Below are 20,973 nucleotides of genomic sequence, written 5' to 3'. Positions count from 1 at the left end.
AGCCAGACAGCGCTGGCGTTTATTATGGCCTTTTTACACTCATGTGAATGCATGGACCAGCCAGCAGCAGGCCTGCCAAGTGTATGATGTCATAGTATCCCACTGGCTGCAGTACCGGGGGAGACAAATAGGTGGAACCGTGCATTTGGGACAGGGGGTGAGATCCTGTTGCTTGCAGCAAGACATGATGATGATGATGATGATGATGATGATGATGATGATGATGATGATGACGATGACGATATTGACTGTGGTGGTCTTAGTCATTTTCTGTGAATCGGGCCATGGACTTTGGTGTGTGAGTGGGTGATGGGCGTCCTTGTGTCAAAGGTGCCTCTCCTTTGTCAGCGGACACAGCTTACGGGAACCCATTTTCATCGCTGTTGAAAGAAACAAAAACAAACATGTATAATTGGGGACTGGTGTGAAGTGTTATAAATGACAAACAATCAGAATCTGTTTTATTACATCACAGGTTTACAGCTGTAAATCAGTGGGTGAAATTCCTTTTTGTGCAAGCTCCATCAGTTCATTGTTTTCCAGGAAAGAAAGAAAAAAGAAAAGAAAAAAAATCTTAGATATCTAGTACACACAGAGCATAAATAAGCAGCCGGTATGTACATGAGGTTAGTCATAAGGTGCAAAAGGTAGAGCAGCGCAACAGCAGGTCCACATAAGTAAACCTCCCATTTAACCGGGAAAGCATCTTATCATTTTAGATTTTATACGTTGGCTATTCAAAAATAGCAAATATACAAGCTCATAGCGCGTCGCTTTGTGCGCCGCAGCGAGCTTGTACATCTGCTATTTTCGAACATTTTTGAAACATTTTTGAACAAATCTTCTCTTCTGAAGGTCCCTGGCACAAAATCTTTTCAGATGGGGGTCCACGGCCGAATGCATATATCAATTTGGGGGTCCTTGACACAAGAAAGTTTGAGAACTACTGATTCAGAAGGCATTTGTAGAATCGGCCTCAGGTCTTAATGGGTTAAGGGGAGACATTTCAACTCACACATGAAGCTGTGGAACCAGGCCTCGGAGCGATCCACAAGGCAGGACGTCCATTCACGCAGGGTCACCTTCTTGTTCCTGTCACGGTCACATGACCTGCACACACAGCACAATATGGCTCAGTGCGGTGCACACGTGGGTGACCTCGACAAGGAGTGACGTGTAAGAACGAGCGTACATATATAGTGTAACAGATGCAGACATAAGCGCGTGTGCACGAGTCCTGCATACATGCATATCTTCTCATATCTTCTCACACCACACACACACACACACATGTGCACGCATGTGCGCACATACACACACATAATTGTACATGTATGCAATCTTGCATTATGCAATTGGCACAGAAAGACATGTAAAAACATGGATATGTATGGGAACAGCAGCACTGAGGCTTTACATCAGCCATTGTCTTTCAGCCCACCCTGTCGTTATCGCTGAAGGGTACCGACTCAATTTGTACTAACCCACGTATACGGCAGGAGGCACAGTGGGTAATAAACATTATCATTGCTGGGAATGGGTTGACATTGACAGCCCTTCTCCCACAAAACCTGTCACAGCAGACTGGCAGAGAGAGACGGAGAGAGAGTGTGTAGGGGGTGGGGTGGGTTGGTAGAAGAGTGAGAGTGAAAATAGGGTGAGAAAACGAGGGAGGGAGGAAATGGAGAGAGGGTTGGGGGTGAAGAGGAGGGTGTGGAGGGTGAGAAGGACAGAGGGATTGACAGAGAGGTCGTGGGTGAGGGGATTTGCAAGAAGCTGGAGACGTAAACAGGAAGGAAGGACAGCTGAAGTGCTTAAATATGGAGGAGGAGCGAGATGATGGAGAGATGGTGTGGATGGTGAAAGAGAGGGGAGGGGGACACAGGAAGGGAATATTGGCACAGGGGATGAGTGGATGGATGGGCTGCTGATGGAACAGCATGGTGGGAGGTGTGACATGGCGTTGGAGTAGGGGCCAAAGGCATCACAGGGTGAGACATTTTTAACCGTTTCGGTTGCAGTGATCATCAGCTAGAAAACAACATACTGAAAGCAACAGAACTGCCTCCGGTTAAATTTCACCCGTGTCATGTGGAATAATTTTATTGGCAGTTTGTGTGTTTTTGTTTTGTTTTGTCTTTCTATTTTTTCCAACACAATTTGCATGTAGAAATATTTCAAAGGGGACCCAGTATTCTAGTATTCTATTTATTAACCGGTCAAGGATCAATAATAACAACTTATGAACTCATGGAACACAGGGTTGTATTCATGTGAGAATCACAAGGACACTATTATAATAATGATCAGACCAGGGTTATCCATAACTAAACAGTAGTAACCTAGTCACCTCATAATCCTAGGATTTATCAGCTAATGAAATAGCCTGTTCAATCTGCAAATAAGTGTGCAAATAGTTCCCCCTGCAATTATATGCAATCAAACATACATCATTTGCCAATTTTGTTATGATAACCAAGATTTGTCTATGACTTTTCAAGGAGTTTATGGATGGATCATTGACTAACCATCTGAGAGGGGTCAGTTTATAATCTCAGTGAACTGGGAACTTGTGGTTTACGCATGCACTTGATGTGAAGCCTAATTTATACTCTATACACTTATTTTTGTCATATTATGGTCATACCTCTTGTTGTAAATCAATTATCTTTGTCTCTCTGAAATTAAAACTACCATTTGACAGCCTCAACCACAAATTTAAGCACACTGTAGTAGACACTTCATCCCAAAGGATGAAGTCCTAAAACATGAGCAGTGCTGCTCATCCCAGTGGTGTCAACGGTGTGTGGTGACAGGTCGTGGTACTAGCTGATGAATAGCATAGTGACATGGTCGTGGTACTAACTGGAGGAAAGGCATAGAGACATGGACATGGTATACTGACTGGAGGAACGACATAGCACAGTGTTCCAGTGGCATCCTCTTGTAACGCAACTTCTTCAGATCTCTGCGACTCAGTTTCCCATCCTTGTTCTTGTCCAACAAGAGAAAGTTGCGCTAAAGACAGAGAGAGAGAGAGACTCAATGTTTTCCAATTCACCCTATCATCCATCACAGTAGGTTAAAGGTGGAGTAAAGGATACATCTAATCAAATCAAATGTATTTATAAAGCACATTTCAAAATAACTGTCTTGACCAAAATGCTGTACAGAACACAAGGTAATAAATTAATAATCATAGACATAAACAACTAGACAACTATAAGGTTAATGATAAGGTTAAGTAAGGGTTAAAGAATGCGTTTGTCCACATGCTGCTGTACATGTATACAGATGTCATCATAGCTCATAACATCAATGATATTCCGTCATATCAATATCATTTTTCAAATAGCTGTGTAGAGGGCAAGAGGTCATGGTGGCTGGATATTAAGTTACTCCTATTGCACTTCATTATTGAATAATTTAGTGAATATTGACCACCATGTCCTATTTTTACGTAGACTTCCTGAAAGCCCCTATTTTATTGGGAAGTGTGCAAGACTGCATAATGAGCAAAACAAGTACTTGCCATGTCCTTATAGCATTGATTTTTTGCTACGGCATCGATGAAGTGTAGTCACCATACTACCCTGTTAAGAGTTCTACATTAAACTTATTTGGGGAATGGAAGTGATCCCCTGATATTTCTTCCCTGGTTTATGGTGTCATTAGTATCATATTTTGCTGAGGATATTGATTGCATCACCATTAACCGACACCGCCATCAACCACCCATTACACATTTACTACATTGCAGTTGTCTCGTCTCCTTTGCTGTCACTTAAGTTTGTCTATGTTCCTTTTCTCGACCTGTTCTCTTTACTTCAGTGGTGTCGATAAGGGGACAAGTTCATTGCCATGCAGCCTTTTACAGGGTATTCTTCCCGATTGAAATGTGTCCTTGAAAAGGCCTGAAGTTACCAAACGTCTAGTCTTTGTATCGTTGAATTCAACATTGACCTGGATTAACTACCTACTGTAACATCTTAGTTGTTGTATTTTACTGTGTTTCAAACAGTGCGAATCCCCTGTGTGTCAACTACCTGTGCCAGTTGTGTTCTCTGGGTGTGGTTGAGGCAACTCTGGGGTGGGGCAGCGGAAGCGTAGGTCTCTCCCATACGACTCAGCAACAAGAACCAGTCCATGAGTCGATAAGGGAACTGACCGAGCTCTTCCACGGTGCAGTCAGCCTTGGGAACTGATGTAAAATGAAATGATAACATGGATTTAGCATGTCACTGTACTGTATAATAGGGAACGTGTGTGTGTGTGTGTGTGTGTGTGTGTGTGTGTGTGTGTGTGTGTGTGTGTGTGTGTGTGTGTGTGTGTGTGTGTGTGTGTGTGTGTGTGTGTTTTACCTAGGCAGGGTCCTATGTGAGCCAGTCCTATGCGCCGTCTCTTTCGGCAGGCTTCTTTATGTAGCAGACATTCGTTCCCATAGGTCCTCCCCAGAACACTGCACACTGGCACCCTCTTCCTGAACACACAAGCCAGTACACACTCACCATCTCTGGAAATTAAGTCCTGAATATTTTATTTAAGGCTTCACATAACTGACGGTGAAGCATGAATGGTGTACATTTATAGCTTAAAAAGATGATGATTTCGACAACTAGGTTGCCTGCCATTATATCTAATTATTTTGTGATTTCACATATGGATATGAATTTCTCTACATCCCTATGGACTATAAGTTGATTATAACAACAATGGGTTGATTGTAACAACAATGGCTTGATTATAACAAAATGCCATAAGGTATTTACCGGGGACAGGACTGAGGGCACACACACTTTGGGACAAGGACTCCGTTTTCCTCGACTACCTCGCACCAAGAACCCACTGGGCTATGACACTTCAGCAGCTCGCATAACTTTTCTGAAACATTGGAAGAAAGCTGTCATTTTCATGGCATTCTTGGTTTTATTTTACAATATGGAAGAGAGAGACCGGAAAGAGATTGGGAGTCATGAAACACAGGTGCTGAGGCACATTCAAGAATGTTGAAATGATATGATCAGTTCACTTACCACCACAAGGGCACTAAATAACATTTTATTTTTCAGACAGACAGACAGACCGACAGACAGACAGACAGACAGACAGGCCTTTATTGATCCCGTGGGGGAAATTCAGTTGTCAAAGGCAGTTCAGCAGTATTGAAACGCAGAACAGATTCAAAACTTTTGGATATCAGTCATAGAATGGAATGGAATATGAAAAATCTGATAGATACTGTACATCTTGATCACATGACTACATGTGACTACATGATGTATGTATGACACAAACAGCAGTGTAAATGAATGCGAATTAATTGCACAAAATAAACACCCCCGCTGTGTACGGACCTTTATAGGCCAAAACGTGAAGTGGGCTGTTATAATGACACCATGATTTGAAAATGTGGGTTCTTCCATGGCCAACTGGGAGTTGTAAGTTTCAGGGCGATGTCTTCTCGCTGTCTTCGTGATTTGTGGCATTTTGTGCAAAACAGGCCCCTCCCGCAAATTTTTAAAGCCAATTGTAGTCAATCGGAATGTAATCTGAAAAATCTGACAGATATATCTTTATCACGTGACCACAGAGATTATGTGTACTAATTTGTGTGAGTTTTGGACAAAATATGTAGGAGTACTAGCAAAAAGTGTGTTTTTAAGAATACACACAGATGGATGGACACACACACGGACGGTCACACGGACAGACAGACAAACAGACAGGAGCGAAAACATAGCCTCTGGCCTTCGGCCGGCCGGCTACAGAAACAGATACAGTATTCTCATAAGAAGTGGATGTTAAAACAGCAGAGTAAAAGAAGGAATTATAGGCTAACGCTCTTCTCTAATCTTTTACAAATGGGGGTCTGTGGCCTAATAGTTCCGTATAAGTTTTGGGGTCCTTGGCGTGAAACAGTTTGAGAACCACTCATCTAGAAAAATACTGTCTGGATTGCTGTGGAATTTTTTGTGCCGTGATTTTGGTGACCCCATAACCTTTACTCTAGCACCATGCTCAGGTCAAAACGTAAACTGTTTTTTAGTTTTTTATCACTAGCCCCACTAATGCGAGTGCAAGGCTTTATGGCTATGTCAGTTTGTTAAAACCATTTTTGGTGTGTCTGGATGTAAGGAGCAACACAGCCTCTAGGGGATCCGAGTTAAAAGCCGCAGCAACTTTACAGTACTTGTGAAGGTTATCACAACACAGTGGTGAAGCCAATTACTCAGTGACATCACATACATACTTTACAGAAGAAAGGACAATATGTATTAACAATAATTGTATTGTATGTGTGGATTATGTCTGTCTAAGAAAGAATAAAAATAGACATGTACATTGCACATCCCAATGTCCAACAGGTCTCCGCCAGGTCAGGTAGGTTATTGTGGGTCAGCAATGTTCGGTATTCGCCAATCAGGATGGAATATGAAAAATCTGACGGATCTGTCTTGATAACTTGACTATAGAGATAATGTGTACTGATTTGCATGATGTTTGGACAAGATTTGTACGAGCAATATGAAAAACAATGTTTTGCAAAAATCGGCCTCCTGGTGGCGCTATAATAGGGCAATGTTAAAAGGTAGGTTCCTCAACGCTAGATTTAGGAATGCACGGCGGATTTGTAGTGGGTGGGCGCCCGCGCGGGGACTTCTTTCTTCTACATTAGAAGAGTTAGGATGTCACATTCTAATACAGCCCAAATACCCATTCTTAGCACTGGCCACAGTGGCGCGCCTCGCTAATCATTAGACTCACATTCCACTATCATTGGGAATCTAAGTTTGACTCCTGCTTGGGACAATACTTTTTCAAACAACCGCGGACTACTTTCTTTCGCCGATAAAGTATAGTTTTGGACCGAACCGCGACGGAGGGGCGCAGTCTCAAGCGAACTTGAGCCACGAGAGGCACCACCGAGCGTACTAAAGCGTGCGAGTTGCCGTGCCGAACGTTGCGAAGTTCGCTTTGAGCCTACTCAGCCCCGTCCGAGTTATGTACCGATAGGCACAGAATAGTAAATGATGTTGTGGGGAGCGCGTTTGCCCCAACTGACACTCAAAGTGACTACTGGCCAATCACAGCGCGTCTTTCCCGGGGACACAACTCTCAACTTCCGCTACAAATCCGCAGTGCATTCCTAAAGCTCGCTTCCTCAATGTAGTGCAATCGGACGCTGAGTTCATGATTTGCGTCATTTTGTTCAAAACGGGCCACTCCTGCAAACTTTAGATGTCAATCTTAGCCAATCAGGATGGAATATGGAAAATGGGACAGATCCGTCTTGATCATATGACTATAGAGATCTTGTGTACCGATTTGCGTGAAATTTGGACAAAATCCAAAGTATTATAACTTTTTTTTTTTTATACAAAAGTCGGCCTCCTGTTGACGCTATAAAAGACAGATGTGAAAAAGGCAGGGCAGAGGATTTTCCTCTGCCTCCAGGGAGTGCAAAGTTTCATGCAGATTGGTGCAGTTATAAGTAAAAACGAGAATCGGCCTGTTATAGCACCACCATGAGGCTGATTTGAAAATTCAAGTGGCATTTCTTCCTCGGCTTAGTGGGAATGTGGGTGCAAAATTTCGCGAAAATCGCACGCTGCGTTCATGATTTGAGGCATTTTGTTCAAAACAGACCAATCCTGCAAACTTTGAAAGCCAATCTTAGACAATAAGGATGGAATATGAAAAATCGGACAGATCCGTCTTGATCACTTGACTATAGAGATACTTTGTGATGTATGCGTGATGTATGGATAAAATGTGTTTAGAAAAAAACGGCGTCTTGGTGGCGCAATAACAGGCCCATCTGAAAGATTTGGGGCAGAGGTTCTGCTCTGGCAACCAGGGAGTGTGCGTGCAGTTTCGCTACCATCGGGCCAACGGTGCCAGAGATTAGCTGCTCGCAGACAGACGGACACACGGACGGACGGACGGACAGACAGACAGGGTGCAAAACATAGTCTCTGCCATGCCTTTGGCCTGGCGGAGACAATAAAATTAGTGCTGGATTAAAACAAAATCTTGTAGATTAGAGCACACCAAATTGCTCCCATTAAGAGGATTTTAGATGCAAGCCTAATGCAATGACATGATGTTTTGAGCAACAAGCTCTTCCTCAGACAGGGATACTGTCTACTATCTATCTACTACTCACTACACACATTCCCCTCAATTCACAAAAACTGCATTATGAGCATACATGAATTATGTAAATTGCGTGACTGATTATGTTAAGTAAAAATCCATACAAAAAGTGTGATGGAAGAAAGGGATGATGAGATTGATGATGATGGATAGATGAATAGAGTGGTAGGCTGCTGAGAGGATCGTGAGGAAGGGATTTCTTTTTTGACCATATGGAGAATGATTGGAATGTCAGATACCTCATCAGGTCAATGCAGTTAAACTGTAGCTCCAGTAATCCAAGTGCCTCAGCCTCAGGTACAGTAAGTAAGTAAGTAAGTAAGTAAGTAAGTAAGTAAGTAAGTAAGTAAGTAAGTAAGTAAGTAAGTAAGTAAGTAAGTAAGTAAGTAAGTAAGTAAGTAAGTAAGTAAGTAAGTATAAGTAAGTATAAGTAAGTATAAGTAAGTATAAGTAAGTAAGTAAGTAGTAAGTAGTAAGTAAGGAAGTAAGGAAGTATTGTAAGTAAGTAAGTAAGTAAGTAAGTAAGTAAGTAAGTAAGTTTAAAGGATCTACACCATGAATTTAAAAAAAATATTTGATATTTAATATCATATGGTGTATGTCCCTCAAACCTTTTTCAAAAGGTTTGAGCCTAAATCATCACTCAGATATACTCATCCCAAGTCAATTGTCTCTGGCTTATACAGCACTTTCAGCTGCAATACCAAAACGTCCTCTTGGGCAGGGGGGGGCTACTGAGCAATTCTGTCTGTTTTATTATTAAAAATTATTAAAAAATTATTTTAAAAAAATGGAAAAATGGAAAAATTCTGCATAAAAAGAAGCATCTAAGAAAAATACAAAATAAAAAAACAAAACACTTTGAACATTTTTGAACAATTCCACCAAGTGTTTGAGGTGCCTGTTTCACCCACTTCCGGGGGGCGGAGCCAAAATCCGAGCCCGAAGTATTTGTTCGTAGAACCCCACTTAGGGGGGGTAGAAAAAGTTTCGGAGTGATTCGGGCACTTTTCATTTAACATTGGGTTTGCCATCAAAAATGTTTGTGACATCATGAACATTTCCATTCTGAGATCGCCTGTTCAGACACGCCCATTCTGGAAATCCATGAAATGAGAAGGAATGACTGAATTAAAAAAAAAGAATTAGGGTACAAGAGACACTGGGGACCCCAAAAAATACAAAAAACCAAGAAAAAATTGATTTTCATGGTGTAGACCCTTTAAGTAAGTAAGTAAGTAAGTAAGTAAGTGAGTAAGTGAGTAAGTAATTAAGTAAGTACAGTACAGTACAGTACAGTAAGTACACTAAGTACAGTAAGTATTCTTGAAAGTTTAGGCTTTTGAATAACTGAAGTACATTTAAATATCAGTCTCCCACACAACCCACACAACAATAACGCAAACAAATGGGCATATTCAAAATCCTCCCTCATATCTAGATTTATTTTTAAGAAGAAAAAAAAAATCTCCACTTCACAACAAACCATGCTGGATTTCTCTACCTGGTAGAGAAATCCAGCATGGTAGAGTCTACCAGGAGCTACAAATTTCCTCAATCTTATCGTCTTATAATTGGTCCTCACAAATGCTTATTTTAATAAGATGGAACCATTTCTCTGTCCTTACTGTCCTTCCTTCTTTGTGATGTCACTGAGTATAATTGGCTTCACCCCGATATATTATAACTCTATGGCTTTACCAGATAACCTTCACAAGTAAAGTCGCTTCGGCTTTTAACTTGGCGAAAACTACTGCTCCTTACACCCAGACACACCAAAGTGGTTAGAAACAAAGTAGTAGGCAGGTTTCTGAACTCTCCACAGTCCTCCTCTGAGACACAGAGTGAGTAGAAATGGTGCCATCTTATGAGCATTAGTGAGGACCAAATATATGAAGATAAGATAAGGTTGAAAATGGGCGATGTGCTCCATGTTGCGAACTTGCGATGAAAAGGAGGAGACCTGGTACAGTATTAGGTGTACCAACGTCGCGTCACCAAAAGTTAGCCACGCCCCCCTTTTCGACGCTCCAGCCCTTTGGGGGTCAGATGGTACATAGAGACACGCTTAAGACTAGAGAGTGACGGTGGTTTGTGTTTGTAAACATTAACTTCTTTGCCGAATACATAGTGATCAGTGCACACTGCACATGTGTGGCTGATATGAGAAAGCTGTTCACATGTCGCAGCTCTCCTCTTCAAGATTGAATACAGTGTGAGGCTAACAATGTATTCATATACTGCAATGTAGAAATACTCTGTTACAAGTAAAAGTCCAGGATTCTAAATTTACTTGAGTAAAAGTACAAAAGTATTGGCATCAAAATATACTTAAAGTACCAAAAGTAAAAGTACTAACATATTTGAAAATAGCAGATCTACAAGCTCACAACACGTTTTGATGCGACGCGTTTTCAAATAGCCGAGGTATAAGATAGGGCTGAAGTGGTTAATGTATGTTTCATAATATAATAATTTATATCTGAAAAGTAACTAGTAACTAAAGTTTTCAAATAGTGGAGTAAAAGTACAATATTTGGCTCTGAGATGTAGTGGAGTAGAAGTAAAAGTATTGGAAATTGGAAATACTCAAGTAAAGCACAAATACGTAAAAAAATTACTCAAGTACAGTACATGAGTAAATGTACTTAGTTACTTTCCACCACTGTTCAAGAGACGTAGTATGGCTTGGATCTCAGCTGCACCACACAAAGATTTAACGTTCAACAACCTACCCAACCTACAGCCGTGTTTGTTCACGTCATTTTCTCAAAGGTACATTTTTACCAAAAACATGAAACTGCTATTTTGTCTCTGCTAACTAAAAGTAACTTGGTAATGCAACTAGGGTGGTCCAGAGTGTTAAGTGACTTTTTTTTCCTCTCTAACGCTCTGACAGGCGGGCTGCTCTGCTCATAGACCGAACATTCCACTACCGTGCGAGGTCTCCAACTTTAATAAAAATGAACAAAACTATTTAATTATTCAGGCAGTTTTGTGTTGTTGAAAGTTTCGGTGAGTAGCGAAATAGCTTTATTTTTTATGTAAGTTGACTTGGAGACCTCGCACGGTAGTGTAATGTTCGGTCTATGAGCAGAGCAGCCCGCCTGTCATAGCGTTAGAGAGAGAAAAAAGACAATAACATCTGGACTATCCTTGGCTACCCTAGCCTAGTTGCATACCTAGTTACTTTTAGTTAGCAGAGACAAAATAGCAGTTTCATGTTTTTGGTAAAAAAAACTCACCATTGTGACTGTGAGTAAAAAAAAAGAACACGGTCGGGTCATTGTTTACAAGCTGTTTATGTACCCTCCGGCCCCAACCCTCCGGCGGCCAGCCTCCCAAAATGGCCGCCGCTACCAAGTTACACATGTTGACGCCCACTTTAGGATTTTTTGGTACACCTAAGATCGCTGGAGGACTTCGGTCAACAAACTATATATTTAAGTGGTTAATTATTTTAACCACTTTTGTTCATTCTTCATTCTTCATTTTCATAATAATGTATCACTAATAGTAATAATAATAATAATAATAATAGTAGGCCAATGTGAAAAGGGTGCCATTCCTTCTCAGGCCTTTCACAGCAAGCAGGCACTGCATTCATGATTTGAGGCATTTTGTTCCAAAAATGTGTTTGGCTAAATTAGACCTGCTGGTGGCGCTATAACAGGCCAATGTGAAAAGGGGGCATTTATTCCTCGGCCTAGTAGGAATGTGCGTGCAAAATTTCATGGAAATTGCACGCTGCGTTCATGATTTGAGGCATTTTGTTCAAAACAGACCAATCCTGCTGACTTTGGAAGCCAATGTTAGCCAATTGTGATGGAATATGAAATATTGGACAGATCCTCTGGATCACATGACTATAGAGATACTGTGTACCGATTCGCGTGATTTTTGGACGGAATCTGGAGGAGTAATATCCAAAAATGTCTATAAAAAGCAGATGTGAAAAATGCAGGGCAAATGTTTTTCCTTGGCCTCTAGGGAGTGTGTGTGCAAAGTTTCACGCAGATCAGTGCAGTTGTACTTAAAGGTTTAATGACATTCACTTTTACACCACATTCAAAGTCTTTGTCATGGTCCTTCAAAAGTGTACAAAAAGTTTTAAGTGAAAATTCCATTCCAGTGATCCATGGCAGGTGTTTTTCTCTCACATTTCTAAAGCCTTTTCAACTGCAATGAAAAAAGAAATCTTTGCCTGCGGGTGTCGCTGGTGAGGGATTTTGCCTGTCAATCATCGCCTCTGCTCCGCCCCCCTCAAAGGAAAGGATAGGGGAGGGGAGGGGCGAGGAGGAGAGTGGGCGGGATTAATCGACTGTGACCTCACTGTCGAAGGGCCAAGCTCAGATTACTTTTCAGCCTAATTATTCAGAAAACCCCAGACCACAGAAAATCCACTGAATGTTCAAAGTTCAGTTTTTTTGGGTGTAATTGAGGTCATAAAACCCCAAATAAAACATTGAAAATAAAAAAAGTGAAAATGAATGTCATGATACCTTTAAAAACGCCAAACGGCCTGTTATAGTGCCACCATGAGGCTGATTTGAAATTTTTCAAGTGGCATTTTGTCCTCGGCCTAGTGGGAATGTGCGTGCAAAAGGTCACAGAAATTGCATGCTGCGTGCATGATTTGAGGCATTTTGGAAGCCAATCTTAGCCAATCAGGATGGAATATGGAAAATGGGACAGATCGGTGTTGATCACATGACTATAGAGATACTGTCGACCGATTTGCGTGATTTTTGGACAAAATATGTAGGAGTAATATCAAAAGATGTGTTTGGCAAAAATCTGCCTCATGGTGGCTCTATGACAGGCTGAACTGAAACATTTGGGGCAGAGGTTCTGAATTGGCATCGAGGGATTGAGTGTGTGCAGTTTCGCAGTGACCGGGCCAACGGTGCCGGAGATTAGCTGTCCACAGACAGAAGGACACACAGACGGACGGACAGACATACGCAAACATACTCTCTCGCCATGCCTTTCGGCCTGGCGGAGACAATAATAATAATAATAACATAGCAATTGAAGTTATCTATCATTGTCTCCGCCAGGCCGAAGGCATGGCGAGAGAGTATGTTTTACCCCCTGTCCGTCCGTCCGTGTGTGTGTGTGTGTGTGTGTGTCCGTCCGTCTGTCACCAGCTAATCTCCGGCACCGTTGGCCCGGTCGCTCCGAAACTGTGCACACACACTCCCTGGATGCCAATTCAGAACTTCTGCCCCAAATCTTTCACATGGGCCTGTTATAGCGCCACCAGGAGGCCGTTTTGTGCAAAACCAAATTTTTAATATTACTCCTACAAATTTTATCCAAACGTCATGCAAATCAGTACACAGTATCACTATAGTCATGTGATCAACACGGATCTGTCCGATTTGCCATATTCCATCCTCATTGCCTAAGGTTGGCTTCCAAAGTTTGCAGGATTGGTCCGTTTTGAACAAAAAGCCTCAAAGTATACACACAGCTTGCGATTTCCGTGAAATTTCACACGCATATTCCCACTAGGCCGAGGAAGTAATGCCACCCTTCTCACATTGGCCTGTTATAGCGCCACCAGCAGGTCTAATTTAGCAAAACACATTTTTGGAACAAAATGCCTCAAATCATGAATGCAGTGTCAATGCAAGAATAAATGGCACGGTTGGCACCCTTTTCACATTGGCCTATTATAGCGCCACCAGGAGGTCAGAATAATGTACCTGACCTGGCGGAGACCTGTGCTCCGAGGAGCACTTTTTATAATTTTACATTGTTCATTATTGTGGTTGTATGAAGGAACATCGTTCTCACCTGGGTCCACTCTGCCGAGGTAAGGTCTCAGACTCTCCTCAGCCTGCCTCTGTCTGCGCTGGGCTCTGCCTCCCTAACACACACACACACACACACACACACACACACACACACACACACACACACACACACACACACACACACACACACACACACACACACACACACACACACACACACACACACACACACACACACACACACACACACACACATACACACACATACACACACACTTTTTATAGCGCAAGTACAGTGTCATGTTCAGAGTAAGAGAATTGACATGATCAGAGATAAAACTGCAATCAGTTTGTAGACATACTTTAACTTAGCTAAGGACAGAAACACCAAGGTCAAGTATTTGAGAAAAATGGTTTAGTAAAACTGGTACTTTAAACTAGGGATTCTGAACCAAAATGGCTTGCAAAGCTATTTCTGCAGATTCCTGGTATTTTACAACAGAAATGTGTTTTGATGGGTTTAGAGAAACAACTCATGTTTTTCATTCACTTTGTGTATCACGTTCAAATAAACGAGAAACAGTATGTCGCATTCTGTAAGCTGTATTTAACAACCCAATGTTTGTCCCACTGGTCCCTCGCTCCCCTTATAATATCCTTACAAATCCAAACTTCTATTTCTAGGAGCTTTGTAGTCCATGCCAAACCCACATCTGCCCTGAATGCACTCCAAAGCTGATGAGAAACAGGTGCTTTTTATTTTATTTCTACAGTCCATGGGGCCTCACTCCCCCATAGTCAACCACCATTTAACACCTATCATCAAATGACCCCGACTGGAGCAGTAGCAACCAGATGAGTTTATGTACACAGACTACATGCTGTTGACAATTCCAGCTGCATGTACTCAACTGAGACAACAAAATGTTAGAATTTTGCGAATGATCTTGTCCTCTCTGTGTTTGTCAATTTGGCTATATTGTGTAATCGTTTTAACGATCCCTCTTTGCTCCAAATCAACCAAACCCGGGGCACAAGATAGAACAAGATTATCTTTTTTGGCAAGATCAGTAGTTTGTTGCCTAACTTCAGTTACACTCATGATGTGGCATAAAAGTAGACAGATGTCACACATGGCCATAGCACAGGTAAAGTGTCACAGTACTCACCATGACCAGGTTAGTGAGAAGGCTCAGCATGAGAGGGATGACAAAGGTCATGCTCAGGTGCATGGCTGAGACGTGTGCGAGACAACACAGAACCAGGCCACGGATGTTACTGAGACAACCAGACTGCAAACCCAAATGAAAACAACATTCATGTTCAGACAATCATTCCCTCTGCATTCAATGCATTCCTTGATATCCATTACTGTTGAGCTGAAATTGAACACTCATAAAAAGCACTCAGGCTGCCAATTTGCCAAGATAATTATTACAGATGCTATGTTGTTGTTGTTTCATTTTCCACCATATTCACTGTCATTTACCCACTATTAGGCTACTTTCAGCCATTCCAATAACGCTGCAGGAAACAATGATGGTCATTGAGTCACTAGACCACAATAATTTCCCATTACAGTGGAAATGAAGGGTTGAGTTTCACGGAGCTAGGACATTCAGCTTTTGGGTGAGGAAGTAATTTACTCTAAAGAGACCCCCCCCCCACCTCTCTGGTTAGTTAAAAAATAAATAACAAATCTTACCAGGGATTTCTTGTTCTGTCTCTTTCTTCTTCTTCCACCAGCTGCATCCCTCTTTCTCTCTGTCCCACCTGCTCCGTTTTTTATTTGTTTTTATTTGATCCCTCAATTCTTTTTTTTACATTCTTGCCTTATCTGCTCCTCCTCTCCCCATTCTCTATACCTCTCCACTCCCCACCCTCTCTTACAAAATCAAAGACTTTTCAGTCAGAGTGTGTAGACTTTTGATGGAATGTGAGAGTTGGAGGGAGAGAGCTGTACTTATGAGTTGAGGGAGAGAGAAAAAAGAGACAGAGGGGGGAGATAGAGCAAAAATGGGGGCGGGGGGAGAGGGAAAGGTGGGAAACCATGTGTTCTCTTTGGCTTGTAATTTAGATGTCTTCATGTTTGTCTCTTTATATGTATCTTTCTAATACATTCTATCCAGTGGTGGACGGTAACAAAGTACATTTACTTGAGTACATTTTTGACGAAGTAGATTTTTGGAGTAGGCTATGTATGCTTTACTTCAGTATTTTTTATTTTTGGGCACTTGTGACTACATTTCAAAGACAAATGTTGTACTTTTCACTCCACTACATTTCTAGGAAAGGAAAAAGTACATTATGAATTAAAATAGCAGATGAACAAGCTCACAACGCCAAGTTGCGATGCATTGCGTTGTGAGCTTTAGATCTGCTAATTGGTATCTTTTGACGATTTCTGGAAAATCTTATATTTGGGGGAAAATGTCAACATTTTATTTGCATTGATATGAAAAAGAAAATGTAGGCCTACTTTGTAATCTGTAGACTACTTTTGAATACTTAAAGGTCGACTTCACCCATGTTCAACCTATCTTCATATAATTGGTCCTCCTCATTAATGCTCATGATATTATGGTACCTTTTTTTTCTAGGTCTGTGTCTCAGAGGACGGCTGTGGACAGTTCAGAAACCCGCTTGGCGCTTACCAGTGACATCATCGTTAGCCAGTTTTTCAAACAAGATTTCTTTTTTTTTAATATTATTAAACGCCAGAACAATGGCTTCCATTATAGCATGCTAACTTTCCAGGATTAGAAAGCATGCATCGTATGGCACTGGTAGGCGGGTTTCTGAACTGTCCACAGGCCTCCTACGCAGACATCATGGTACCTATTATCATCATGAGCATTAGTGAGGACCAATTATATGAAGATAGGTTGAAAATTGGGAGTTGTCCTTTAAGTATTTAAAATAAACATGTACGTTTTAATACTTCATATTTTTAAAAGCAAGTACTGCAGTACTTCAACTAAATTCAAAATTTTACTAAGCAACTTTCACTTGTAGTCGAGTAATATTTGACCAGGCAGGTAGCCTATATATCTATACTTTGACTCAAGTACTAGGGTTGGTTGAGTACGTGGTCCACCACTTATCCTCTCTCTTCCTCTCAAATTCAAATTCAATGGGGCATGAGAAAACATGTTTACATTGCCAAAGCAAAAATGAAACAAACCAATTACTTTTACAGACAGAATGGGGTAGAGCAAGTGGGCAGATGGAAGTTAGGCTAAATTAAAGACAGACACTGCCCTCTTGTGGTGATACTGACTAATGACAACTTTATTGAAAATAGTATTTCTGCAAAATTTTCTGCACAATTGGTCATTTTGCGTATGTTTCCGTTTTTTGTTTCTCAAATGGTAACACTTTTAATGACTTGTTAATAATAATAATAATAATAATAAGGGTAATAATAATAATAATAATAATAATAATAACAATAATAACGATAATAAACAACAACAATGTTATGTATATGTATTTGTATGCATTGATGAAATGTTTTATTTTGTATTATTTTATTATTATTATTATTAAATTACATTTCATGTATTTTATTATTAACAAGTGCACGTTGACGTCACGTCGTCATGAATGGTGTGAATGGTGACGGGGGGGGGGGGTCGAAGTGGGAGGGGCCAGGGGGCTTAGTAGTTCAAATTACGCATGTAATAAGTTTCTAATATAAAAAAAACTCAAGACCTCGGCTCTTCATGCGTGTATTTTCTCATTTACATTCATCTCAGATATTACGAAGACGCATGAAAAATTAATTTCCGCGGGTTTGACATTTCTAGTGATGCTTTTAATGTATAACTCGTCGTACCGTGACTGGTGTTGAGTGTCGAAAATAGCAGATCTACAAGCTCACAGTGCGTCGCTCCGCCACAGGTTGTGAGCTTGTAGATCAGCTATTTCCGGCGCGCGACTCCGTCGTACGAGGAAGTAAAGACCCAGAGACCCAGGTGACATGACGAAGCAACCGCTCCGCCCCGAACGAGAGAGAGAGAGAGAGAGAGAGAGAGAGAGAGAGAGAGAGAGAGAGAGAGAGAGAGAGAGAGAGAGAGAGAGAGAGAGAGAGAGAGAGAGAGAGAGAGAGAGAGAGAGAGAGAGAGAGAGGATGATGATGTTGGAATGAACACAAACTCATCTGTCATGTGTTTCTGTTCGCTGCTGGGGATTCTGTCATTGCAGTTTTAGACCGAATTACTATTTTTTTTAAAGGATTATTTTACTTGTCACGGTCCGTCGTGTCGTCAGGCTTGTTGCTTCCGAACCAACACCGTCCATATTTAGTGGTTTTAAAGTGATATCGGGTCGGTGTTGACTTGACACATTGTTACTGTAGCCGTAGGCTGATGTTCGGGGAGCAGCATGTCATTTAAATGTATTCTTTTTCAGTGCATTGGCTGGTAAAAAAAAAAAAAAAAACAGATTACGGACTTGGTTGAGCTTGTTTGCTTTGGCTGTTATGTTATAGACTACTACGGATTGATCGTTTTACAGCCACTTCAAACCAGGCCAGCAAACTTCTTCATTGACTGTTGATCTTTCATCTCTTCATTATCATATCTTAAGTTCTCGAACAACTATAACTATCCTCAGCAACGTCAACAACGTGGTTGGACTGAAAGACTGTTGGCGAGAGACACGTAAAGTTGACTTCGGAGACAGGTTGTTATTACAGCCAAGAAATAGAGTTGCACTGCCTGGTGGATACTTATAAATGGATATAAATATGCTATATTGGCATAATAATTCAGGTAAGTGCAATTACCCCTATTGTTGTGTATTAATACATATATATTAGGCCGCCTCTTACATGTGTGAAAACAAATGATGATCCTTGTGTGTAAGTATGAAGATAATTGGTGTTATTATTTGCATTATAGGCCTAGGAGGCTATTGGACTACTGCATTTTTTTGGAACAGCTCAGTAGAACATATTTAAAGTATCTTTTTCATCTTGTTTGTTTCTGCTTGTTAGTTATATTGTTATTATGGATTGTTCTATGTCAGATGCCCTTGGGTCTGTGCATGTCATGATTCACATCTTGCATCAAGTCAGCCTCTTCACATCTGTGGCGCCCTGAGGCCAGCTGTAACAATGACACACTCAGTGTTACTACTCTACAGCAAAATTATGGTTATTATACAGTAAAAAGAGGACCGACAAGTGTCAATTTTACACTCTCAGAGTTAAATTAACACTCTGGAATGTACTGTGAACTGTCTCTCCACTCTTATAGAAGCTAGATCAGCCATTATTTACATCTTCACCCCCACTCACAGCCCTGAAAGAAGTCACTGTACCGTGAATGTGGAGGCCAGGCTTTTACGTAATAAGTGGTATAAAAAGAGTCACTAATTACATAATATATTATTATATTATTCCAGACATAAGGCCCCAGCATGTTTGACAGTTGGAGAATCATCCCTGAATGTGTCCTAAACAGAACTGAAAAGTGGGCTTAGGATTCCTAGTATTTCTTTATCATGACTATTTAATACACAAGGGAGAGATACATCTAAGATAGTGCTGCTTGGGTTGATATAAGATTGAATTGTGTGACATTAAACTGTCACACCAAAACGAAAGCTGTCCCACATGGTTCTTCTTCTTTATCATCCACCAATGCAATAAAGTTATATCTGGCAGGCAGGACATCAAATCTTATCAGCCGTAAGCACTCCTACTTTTGCACCTCTCAATACAATCATAAACCTTCATATTTTTACACCACGGCCAAAGCTGCCGTCAGTCAAGTCTTATGAGCCTATGTGTTGTCTGCGTGCCATTACAGGCGGCGACCTATGCGCCCCAGACAGTGCAAAGCACCCTTGGCATCAACGCCCCACTACACATTAGGACAGGGCATTCCTCATGCCATGTCTGAATGCCTCCATGCTCCTCGCACTGTAAGTGAGATGGACACTATCTGGGTGCTTGCGCAGTGCGTATGGGTGGGGATGGATACAAGCACATACAGATCAGTCATCCGTGTGTGTGTTCCTCACGCACCTGTCGGCGTGGGCCCCTGACGCGCCATCTCGGCTGGGGGTGTGTTTACGATGTAACCCCCGAGCAACAGCTGAGTCTGCATCTCTCAATGAAAGACCCCCCAAATCGCAGTTAGTGTGGGGTTTTCCAGGCTATGTGTGTGTGTGTCTTGCTGTCTTTCTGCATGTGTGTGCTTTCACCATTTACTCTAGCAGCTCCTTAGAATCTTTGCTATGTGTGCAAATGCACATTAGCAGTCCTTCATACCACCCTGCACTTTGGAGTGCATTGCAGTCATTCCAAGTGAATACATTCAAGCGTGCTTAACACTCCATCCAGGCAGATAAGATGCAAAAACAACCACTTTGGGCAGAAACATTGAGTTGTGATATATAGTGAAGGGCCAGATGTCACTACCTCAAAGAGGTTGTTGAATTGACACCCTCTTTCAGGCATTGTGTGTGACTGACTGGCCCTCCTGTCAATCGCTAAGAGGAGTCGTGAAAAGCTCTTGAGATTGTCTGAAATGTGTGCCATCTGTTAGATCACAAAGTTGCTGCTTGTTTGTTCGTGTGCATCTTCATTTGTGTGTTACGGTCATAGAAACACATTGACCACCATGCCACACATCTACACAGTAAAATCCTCTTGTAACTCAGAGAGTATACAAATGTAAAGAAATTGACCCTTTCGGGTTAATTTGGTTACATCTGTGCACATTGTACAGTTAAATCATCACTGAGGGTCTTACTGTGTGTGGGAGGGGGGATTTTATGTGTTCATGTGTTCCAGTCTGCTGAGTACTGACCGTAGCTAAGAATCAATGAGGATGGTACTGTAGCAGGGTAATTATAGGGCCCAGGCAAGAGATGAGTTCATGCTGTATTGTGGTATCGGCAGTGTGTGATTAAGTAGCCTATGGGTTGTTGCTGTATGTGCAGGGCCTGAGCATGATGTGACTTTGACTTTGAATCTGATCCTCTCTCTCTCTCTCTCTCTCTCCCCCCTCTGCCTGTATGTGGCCTATCATTAGTCCTATAC

The 20,973-nt window shown here is 41.5% G+C and overlaps 2 protein-coding genes across 3 annotated transcripts in view; one reads left to right on the top strand and one right to left on the bottom strand.

Annotated features, from left to right (window-relative positions):
* On the bottom strand, nucleotides 1–15,774 carry sparcl2 (SPARC-like 2). Its single transcript, XM_080449859.1, has 9 exons — nucleotides 15,625–15,774; nucleotides 15,089–15,211; nucleotides 13,960–14,032; nucleotides 4,770–4,881; nucleotides 4,362–4,480; nucleotides 4,047–4,201; nucleotides 2,906–3,018; nucleotides 1,016–1,110; nucleotides 1–380 (listed from the first exon to the last, which is right to left on the bottom strand). Exons 2-9 carry the CDS (start codon nucleotides 15,149–15,151, stop codon nucleotides 325–327), a joined length of 786 nt encoding a protein of 261 aa, XP_080305985.1. The 5' UTR covers nucleotides 15,152–15,211; nucleotides 15,625–15,774; the 3' UTR covers nucleotides 1–324.
* Nucleotides 15,775–18,058: 2,284 nt separating this feature from the next.
* The window catches only part of ccser2a (coiled-coil serine-rich protein 2a), an 85,034-nt gene continuing 82,119 nt past the window's right edge, over nucleotides 18,059–20,973 (top strand). For both annotated transcript variants that reach the window (XM_080448705.1, XM_080448707.1), the window contains exon 1: nucleotides 18,059–18,694. The gene's annotated coding sequence lies outside the window, so the exon portion shown is untranslated. The remainder of the gene's footprint in view (nucleotides 18,695–20,973) is intronic.

Source organism: Gymnoscopelus braueri (assembly GCF_963280865.1).
Source record: "Gymnoscopelus braueri genome assembly, chromosome: 14".
NCBI lineage: Eukaryota > Metazoa > Chordata > Actinopteri > Myctophiformes > Myctophidae > Gymnoscopelus > Gymnoscopelus braueri.
Note: the sequence above shows the minus strand (reverse complement) of the source record. Positions and strands in the feature narration are given on the sequence as shown.